Below are 9,439 nucleotides of genomic sequence, written 5' to 3'. Positions count from 1 at the left end.
TAGGGGATAGCTTCATCTTTACTATTTGGTGACCATGTGAAGCCCCAAAGTTCCCATCCCTTTTAGCTTTTGCAGCCCCAACAACATGATTCTATAATTAAATCAAAGGATATTGTGAGAATGTCGGTGAACACTTTTTATCGAGTGCGCATAAAACCGGATTCGTGTTGTCCATGGAAAACAGACGGATTAATAGTTCAGCACCAAAATTATGTGTCGTCTCTGCAGGTAGGACATCTACGTAGACAGGTGCGCGTCTTAGCACGTGAAACAAAATGTCCGTATATTACAGAGAGAGGACTCCAAAGATGGTGGAAATCAAAACAAACTTCTCTTCTTCAATTCCAAATCATTTATCACAAGCTATAAAGATTAAACCAATAATAACTGTAGAGAAATGCGTAATTTTGACCTAATTTCCTCTATTTATGAAAGATTAACGACCGAAAAATGGAAAATGAAACGGATGAGTATGGAATAAAAGTTGCTGAATCAACTCATCGTCATATCGTTATCTTTCTTTTGCTTTTGGTAATTGCACACGTGAACCCACAATGAATTAGGCGAGTATAAATTTCTTGTTCTGATTTGCACACCTTCATCAGTTTTTCTTTCTAAGTGTGCTCGATCATTTCTTTGTTAGGGTTCATTAATTCACTGAGTCTGGGTATGTGATTTTTGTTTGATCCTAAATAGTTTTGACACTTGCGAAATATTGTTTGTTTGTTTTGGTACTATTTGAGTGTTCTTTCTGCCTGTCTGTCTATGACAAACTGACAGTAGCGTTAGGTAGAGAGAGTTTTGCATGTACAGAGATATAGCCTAGTTTCAAGGCTGAATTCTCGGTCTCTTCTTTTGAATTAATCTTTTGGTTCTTTTGATTTCATACTTAATATTTCTGATCTAGAGACGAGGTTCAAGAAACAGAGATTTTTTCTGCTAGCTTATCTTTGTTGCCAAAAATTCAGTTGAATTGGAAAGAATAGAGTGATTGTTTCTTTTTGGGTTCTTAGTTTTTGACATAGTATTTATTTTTTCAGCTCAAAAAAATGGTTAAAAGAATTATCGACTTGCGATCTGATACAGTTACAAAACCAACTGAAGCAATGATAGCAGCTGCAGCTAACGCTGATGTAGATGACGATGTGCTAGGTTATGATCCTACTGCTTCTCGTTTCGAAACAGAAATGGCAAAAATCAGCGGCAAAGAAGCAGCTTTATTTGTTCCATCAGGAACGATGGCTAATTTAATTAGTGTGCTCGTTCATTGCGAAGTAAGAGGAAGTGAAGTAATTCTTGGTGATAATTGTCATATTAATATTTATGAGAATGGTGGGATTTCAACTATCGGAAATGTTCATTCAAGAACTGTGAAGAATAATAGCGATGGAACCATGGATATCGATTTGATTGAAGCTGCTATTAGAGATCCTCAAGGAGACCTTTACTATCCTTCCACTAGGCTTATCTGCTTGGAGAACACTCATGCAAAGTAAGATCCTAGTTAAAGTTTTTAGATTTTAAATTAGAATGAATTAGATCATACTAACTGATACTTTATTTGTTGGTTTGCTTCTTCTTCTTCACTATGTGACTACATTGATTTGATTTTACTCAAGTAGACATATATTCATCTCAGTCTCACACCTTGAAAGCTATGTTTGTGAGCAGCAATTCCTTTCATTGTTGACTATTTTGTCTTCCATATTGCGTTGTTGGGACCATATCTTCTTTCTTTAATCTTTTAGAAGGAGCTTTTTGAGTGGTAATTTCCATATCGTCGATTATATATTTCTTTAATGTTTGTGCTATAGAATTTTAAGTAAACAAATGTCATCTTCTTTTGCATGGTTATGCTCTGGACAGTGTAGATTCATTGTTTCGATTGTGGGGGTATTCAATGAATTTATGTCACGAACGGGTCCTTGAGAAAATAGACAGAGTCAGTGAGTGTGTGCATGAAAGTTTTAGATTAGCCAACCATATGTGATGTATGTAGGACTCATATGCACCTCATATGTAGGCCTGGTGTTTGCCGAGCGACTATTGGATATCTCGTATGAAATGATTTCTCGGATTTGGTTATACCTGTCTGAGAGCGGCGCCACTTTACTAGTCGGCTCTGATGAAGTCTGGTGGATTTTTCTGTTATCCAAAATGAATATATCCCATCACAAGGAGGTGACCCGGAGCTGTTTAATTAGTACTCCCTCCGTCCCACTATTAAGTGACCTAGTTCAAGTTTGCACAATTTTTAAGGCAAGCAAGTGGAATAGTATTTTAAGCACTTTTTACAATTATACCCTTATGGATAATAAATAGTGAAATTTTGAAATGATTTATCTCTCAAACTACACCACGGATGTTCGCAAACTTCGTACTATTGAAAAGCATTTTAAAACACCTACATAACGAGTATAAACATGACTATCAAATTATGCATATTTCTTATAATCAATTAAAAGGATAATTTTAAAAATATCTCCTTGTTTAGTGATATAAGTCACTTAATGGTGGGACAAAATCTAAAAGTAACTAGATCACTTATTAGTGGGACGGAGGGAGTATATTTCAGAGTTGCTTTATCTTACTTAGATGATGAGGGACTTCAACAGTTTTCTTATCTAGTACATGGTTGGTAATTAAAGGTATTATAAAGGATTAAAGCTGTGGAATTGAGGATGGCACAATTCTAAGGCTTTGAAACTGCATTTGGTTATTGGGATCTGGCCACTATGCCTTGTGTACTCGCGTAAATTTATACCAATTTTGTGATTGCTAATAGCATATAAACCCACTCTCAAGTATTCCTCCACTGACAACTAGTTGTCACCTTGATTATAATTGCAGTGTTGGTGGTAGATGCATCACTGCTGAATACACAGACAAAGTCGGAGAGCTAGCTAAGAAGCATGGGGTGAAGCTCCACATTGATGGGGCACGCATCTTTAATGCATCAACTGTAAGTAAAAAGAGCTCGCTCTGCAGGACTTTCTTCATACTCCAACTGAATGCTTATTATATTTTAACCTGCATGTTAGATCAACATTTTTGTTTGATGGACCTGTACATGTTTAAGCTTCTTTAAGGTTCAGAACCTTATTACTGAAAGCATTTTGTTACTTGTGTAGTATCTTTGTTCGAGGATCTGAATTCAAATTTTGAGTTCGTGTCTGTCATTAATTTTGCTGGCTGTTATCACCAACTTACACTGGTATTTGTTTAACTACTTTATTCGTAATTCTTAGTATATTTTGTCTATCAGGCTCTTGGAGTTCCGGTTCACAGGCTTGTACAAGCTGCTGATTCTGTTTCGGTATGTGAAGGTTATCAAAATATTTGTCCTTTTCATTTTGCAAGTTATTGTATAATTGACGACTCCTGCATAATTCCAGCACTAAAACTCATAAACTTGTAGGAGTGTTATTTTGTAAGCTTTTTTCCCTTTTTTGATCCGTCTTTTGTTAGATCCTCTTCCTTTATCACATGTTGTTTGAATGTGCAATCCAGATATGTCTTTCCAAAGGTCTGGGTGCTCCTATTGGATCTGTTATTGTTGGTTCAAAGAATTTTATCGCCAAGGTATACTAAAGCATTCCGATTAATAACAGAATTCTCTTCTTTATCAGAGAAGTTCAGACTAACTCATGTGCAACTGTTTTAGGCTAAAATTTTGAGGAAAACCTTAGGTGGTGGGATGCGACAAGTTGGATTTATATGTGCTCCAGCTTATGTCGCATTGCAGGAAAATGTTGGGAAGCTTGAGGGTGATCACAAGAAAGCTAAGATTATTGCAGGTTATATTTTGTTCAAATTTCCTTTGTTTTGGGTTTATCTGCACTTTTTCTGGTTTACGCCTGTCTGAACTCTAATTTTCTACAGATGGATTGAATCGAATCAGTGGATTACGAGTGGATAAATCCTCAGTGGAGACCAACATGGTAAGTTTGTCTTGCTAACAGCAATATAAATGCTATCCAAGTTTTCTGCCTTAGGAGGTTCACCGTTAATGCTCTCTATTTTTGTTGTATCTAATTGAGCACTTCATTAGATTTCTAAGACTTGTTGAAACATCATTTGCTACTATTTACTCCGTCCTCTAGTTCAGCGAGCAACACTCTAAGTGCTTCATGATTAGAATCTTTTTCTTTCTTTCTTCAACGCCAAGGTATTTTTCGATATATTAGAGGATTCCCACATCATGGTGGACCAACTTTGCAAGATTTTGAAAGAACATGGTGTGCTCATGATGCCAGTAAGCACATCAAGGTATGTCTTTGGGCTCCTTCCCCAATACTTTCCAATCTTTCTTTTGTTATTTCTACAAGGGAAGTCTCAACTTATTTACTTAATTTTGGTTAATTATTACAAGGAACATCTCAACTTATATACTTAATTTTTTGTTAATTCAGTATCCGGATTGTACTGCACCACCAGATTTCCGAAAGTGATGTCCAATATGCAATTTCATGCACTCAGGTCATAATTCAATTATTACTGTTACTTTCTTATCATCTTATTCGGTAAATTTCTTCTCTTTAAGAGTTGGGACTTATCCGTTTTCCCATTTACATGCTGCAGCAAGCTATTCTTCAACTCCAAAGTGAAAGAAATGGAAAATGAGACAAAGTTATATCAGACTGCTCACTGCTGCATGACTACATTAGCTTAACTCCAATATATTGCATGCGGAAGAAGTTTCCCAGTATCAATGTTTTAAAAAACCACAGTTCTCATTTTGAACTTCTTAAATGTCTGTTATGTATATTTTGGAGATTAGGACCAAACTTCTTAGGATTGAAATCATAATTTCTATACTCAATTTTTTTCGTTTCCCAAATTTAAGGAGGGAAGCTTTGGTTAGAAGGACGATAAGGTAGCACCATGAACGAAGTATCCCTACAAAGTAGTACAAACTAGCACATCCAACTTGCAACCTGGGTTGCACGGATGCGGAGACGCGGACACAACGAAGCCGCGGACATGAACAATTTTCCAAAAAATGCGGCCGTGAACAAATTTCCAAAAATGGATACATATAATAAATTATATAGGTAAATTAATATCAATATACCCATATAGGAAAGAATGAAAATTATAAATTATAAAATTTTATTTATAGATAACATACCACTACATGAAATATTCATACAAGTTTTGGTTTGGAATTTAAATAGGTTAATAACATCATCATAATGCGTTAATACAGTAATTTGCATAATTAATTTGATTTTTAATATATTATACACATAAAATTTACAATTTATACCAAGTAAGGGTTAGTTGACTCATTTGTTTGCTTTTGTTGGTTTTACGATTGAATTAGTAAGAGCTAGCACTATGGTGCTGGCTATCCCTTCTCTATCCCTCAAATGTAGGGAAGGGATGGCACATGGAAGGCAAGCTTGCTATGGAGGCGCCTCATGTCTTTCCTACATGAAACGTCTACTCAGTAGCCGTATAAATAGTGCCACACGGCAACTGAGTAGCCGTATAAGTCAACTCGTTGACTTGACCGATACGACTACTGAGTAGCCGTATCATAGGGTTAAGTCCTCAGAAGCGAGGTCGGGCTCCCCAGTTCTTCTTCTTCTTCCTTCTTCTTCTTCTCTATTTTTCTCCTCTCCATACTCCATTTTGATTTGAAGACCCTCTGGTGCAATTCAAGAGCTAAGATTCAATGGGTTTGATCCTTAGTATACGGTGAAGCATTTGCCCATTTCAATTTCGTGTTTCATCAACTAAATATTCCAAGGTGAGTGTTTTAAATTTTAGGGTGTAAATTTAATTTCAGTTCGATTATGATTAAATTTGAGATGTTAGGTTCATTAAAAAGCTTCCTTGTATGTTGTTTGATCGTTTGACACATTGTTGATTGATTTTATGGTATATTGTTGATTGAATAAAAGTGGTTTTTGTTTATGAATGATTGTTGATATAGATATGGTATTATTATTCATAATTTTTGATTGATGGTTGATTAAATGAATAGGTATTATATCTAGGCCAGATTGTTGGCGTAGAGATTGTATTTGGATGGATAATTTAGGATTGAATTATTATTTTGTTCTTCTTTGATACATTATTTTGTACAATATATATGCATACGCATCGTAGAATTTTAGAATAAAATGGATTGTTTTGTGATGATTTTGTGTCCATATGTGTTGTAGATGTACTCCGCTGATTTTCAACGAATTATGAATGAACATATTCCGGTTTCTTTTGAAGAACATAGTGATCATAAACTGAAAATCCCAATCTCGACAGATGAGAAGCAGTTAGCTCTTAAACGTCGAAGTAGTGTAAGCCAACTTCATGAGATGTATACCGTCGTTTGTTTATTCCACATGCTAGTCAACTTGTAGAAGACTGTGGGTTTAGTTCAATTTTCAAGATACATTATCCGAAATTACAAGACAACTGCTTAACTACTGGTATATTTGAAAGGTGGTGGCATACCACCAATACATTTCACTTCCCTAGTTTTGAAATTGGGTTTACCCCATTAGACTTCACTCAAATTACCGGAATTTCAATTGGGCAAGGAAATCGCATAACATTGGAAGAAATTAGTATGGAACGACTGCATGAGATTGCTCCCCAAACCATAGATTGTTTGCTCCCATATATTAACGCACAGTCCACAACAAGAAGAAAGAAAGGAGATGAAGCAATGGTGTTTCATGGAATACAAGAAGTTAGACAAGAAAACATTGTCGAGTTGAGAGTTCAAATTCTGGATAGAGGCAAGGCGATCAAGAAGAGTTTGATTAAAACATTTCTTGACCATAGACTCGGCTTAGACAACACTGTTCTTGAACAGGAGCAGATTGCAAGATGATTTCTGATTTGGTGTTTTGGGAATATCCTTTTCCCAAACAAGAACAATGTTGTTGAGATTAAATGGCTTCGTATAATGATGGATTTAGATGTGCCGAGGCATTATGATTGGGGTTCGACTTTGTACGGTAGTATGCTATGGGGCTTGAGTACTGGAGGAACGTGCAACAAGCCTGACTTGCAGTTCTTTTCGTATCCATTGATGGTAAAAATTCATACCCACTTGTAATCTTACTTTCCTTACTTATTTTTTATTTGTGACTGTATAATGCAAATAATTAGTTGTTAATAATAACTAATATTGTTGCAGCCTTGGTTTTGGGCATATTTTCGGTGTCTATCTCCCTATACAAAGGCGGAGAATGAAAATATGGATCCGTGGCCAGCGGGTAGGTTATATGATGGATACCAAATAGAAACTAAAAGAGGCGGACAGAATGATACATGCACCCATTCAGTGATTCAGGTGCGTTACCAGATTGATAACTTTCCATTTGATTCTGTAGTATGGTCGCCATGGGAGGATAGTGAATGGAAGACTAAACCCGAGGTGGAAGAGGCTAAACTAATGTCTGTAACACGGAGGGTATTTTACGATCCATTTGGTCACAATGTCTTGTACCTGGGCGAACGGTGTCTCAAACAAGTTCTTGGTATGACAGTAATACCGTGCAATCCTCCGGATTTATTAGTACAAATCAACAATGACTATTTGTACACCAACCATCAACTTAATTCCTTGGATTACGTTGAAGTACCCGATCATGAGTATAAGTTGTGGTGTAAGGAGAAGTCAGTTGGTAAGTACACAGGTGCAATTGTACATGAAGGAAACAGGGATTTGTATGGTACACATGATAACGATGCTTATGTACGCAAACCAGGACCGCAACGAAAAAGAAGATACACTGAAGATTTGGTGCCCATCGATCGTCATCTCTTCCCATATCCAACAAAAAATCTTACATCTCGAGTATGCGGACCTAATTTTGAAGCGGTTCATATTCCTATTGGAATGGAGTATTTGGGGGAGTATCCACAACCCAATTATAATGTCAATATGGGTACAACTGTGAGTATCATATGTCCATTATTTTTTATATATTCTACTTGTGAAAAAAATATTAACTCATGTCGGTGTTCCGGTGTTCGCTGTATACAAGAGATGTGGAAACAAGCATATATGGAGTCGCAACAACAACTCATGGCTCAACAACAATGTTATTTCGACATCACAAAGGAACTGCAATACAAAATCAAATACGGTCGAGATTAACATCAGAGATGTGTGAGAGACTATGTAGCACCACATACAGGTGAGTCTTCTACACCGGGCCAGTCACGTGATTCGGGTCCGTCGACGGGTTCTTTTGTTCCAAACAGTCAAGAAGACTACCATCCTTATCATTCGTCGGAGCCACTCAATCAAAGCACAACCACGTACCAACATCAGGGTTCAGCAAATTATCCATGGTTTGATTCCTGAAAATGATCCATGGTTTGAAATGTTAATGGCTGGTTTTTTTACTTTTTAACAAATATGTTTATATCTGAATGCACTTATCATTTTCACTATATAACAACTACTTTTTTTGTTTTATTTGTACTGGTAATATTTACTGTATAAAAACATGTTTTTTTTTAATTGTATATCCTCTCATCATATCTCTATATATAGCAAACCAGTTTCCCAAGTGAAGCTATCCAAACATTCTATCATATTTGTGTTTTATAAAGATGAGATTCAGCAAAGAAGAAGATGTTGCTCTTACGCAAGCATGGATTGAGGCAAAAAACAATATTTTGAACAGAGCTCAGGATACCGACACCCAATTATGGAGTAATTTTTTTGAATATTTTGGTAACATATCCGGAAATCCAAATGCAAGAGTCAAAGCAGGTCTTAGAGCAAGGTGGGGCAAGATCAACGGGGACATCATCACTTTTGTCACGATTCAGGCCGAAGTTAACATACGTAATCCTGAGATGTCATATGAACAAAGGGTAAGTTGTTATTATCAAATTTCTTTTATTTCCTAAAATTATAACTATTTTAAGCTAACTTTATTTTAAAAAATTTCAGAAAAGTGCTGCTCGTTTAGACTATCTTAACCAGACAGGCGACAATTTTCCGCATGATGAATGTTATCAGCTATTGAAAGAAACTTTTGATACCTACAATTCCGACGAAATGTAGCATTATTGCCGAGATGTTCCTTCATCATATATTGATCAAGTCTTCGGAATAACAATCCTGAAGAATGATTAAATGTGAATGTTCTATCTTATATTTAGTGTGTATAAGTAAACAACATTTCAAATATCATAACCATTGTTGATGACCTACAGTAATCGCAACTGTCATGTGTTGTGGGGAGTAACCATGAATCCTTGTTTGAATTGCAACGTACTTGCGAACCATTATATCAATGCGAGATAGACGTTTTTGAACTTGTCTTCTTGTTCGGTTATTAACGTTTCCAAACGCTTGTACAAATCCGTCGAACACCAGCGTCCATTGTTCATGGGAGGAGAGGTTTTGAATATCTTCAGTAGGCAGAGTAGCAGCATTTACAAACGCTGTGGTGATTGCAAC

General features: G+C 36.2%; 2 protein-coding genes across 4 annotated transcripts; both read left to right on the top strand.

Annotated features, from left to right (window-relative positions):
- Positions 1-371: 371 nt before the first annotated feature.
- On the top strand, positions 372-4,822 carry LOC113318260 (probable low-specificity L-threonine aldolase 1). 2 transcript variants are annotated; one of them, XM_026566404.1, is made up of 10 exons: positions 372-563; positions 1,041-1,492; positions 2,851-2,962; positions 3,266-3,316; positions 3,511-3,582; positions 3,665-3,797; positions 3,883-3,941; positions 4,169-4,269; positions 4,413-4,479; positions 4,582-4,822. In XM_026566404.1, exons 2-10 carry the CDS (start codon positions 1,050-1,052, stop codon positions 4,621-4,623), a joined length of 1,080 nt encoding a protein of 359 aa, XP_026422189.1. In that variant the 5' UTR covers positions 372-563; positions 1,041-1,049; the 3' UTR covers positions 4,624-4,822. The 2 variants fall into 2 exon arrangements, with proteins under 2 accessions (XP_026422189.1, XP_026422188.1); XM_026566403.1 differs by lacking the exon at positions 372-563 and adding an exon at positions 571-667.
- Positions 4,823-5,151: 329 nt separating this feature from the next.
- LOC113318258 lies at positions 5,152-8,966 on the top strand. 2 transcript variants are annotated; one of them, XM_026566402.1, is made up of 5 exons: positions 5,152-5,755; positions 6,174-7,048; positions 7,154-7,915; positions 8,007-8,847; positions 8,927-8,966. In XM_026566402.1, the coding sequence occupies exons 2-4, from the start codon at positions 6,920-6,922 to the stop codon at positions 8,133-8,135; spliced, it is 1,020 nt and encodes a 339-aa protein (XP_026422187.1). In that variant the 5' UTR covers positions 5,152-5,755; positions 6,174-6,919; the 3' UTR covers positions 8,136-8,847; positions 8,927-8,966. The 2 variants fall into 2 exon arrangements, with proteins under 2 accessions (XP_026422187.1, XP_026422186.1); XM_026566401.1 differs by having other exon boundaries at positions 7,154-8,847.
- Positions 8,967-9,439: the final 473 nt, after the last annotated feature.

This window comes from Papaver somniferum, chromosome 10 (genome assembly GCF_003573695.1).
Source record: "Papaver somniferum cultivar HN1 chromosome 10, ASM357369v1, whole genome shotgun sequence".
In the NCBI taxonomy this organism is placed as follows: domain Eukaryota; kingdom Viridiplantae; phylum Streptophyta; class Magnoliopsida; order Ranunculales; family Papaveraceae; genus Papaver; species Papaver somniferum.
This window is presented reverse-complemented; position numbering and strand designations above follow the sequence as displayed.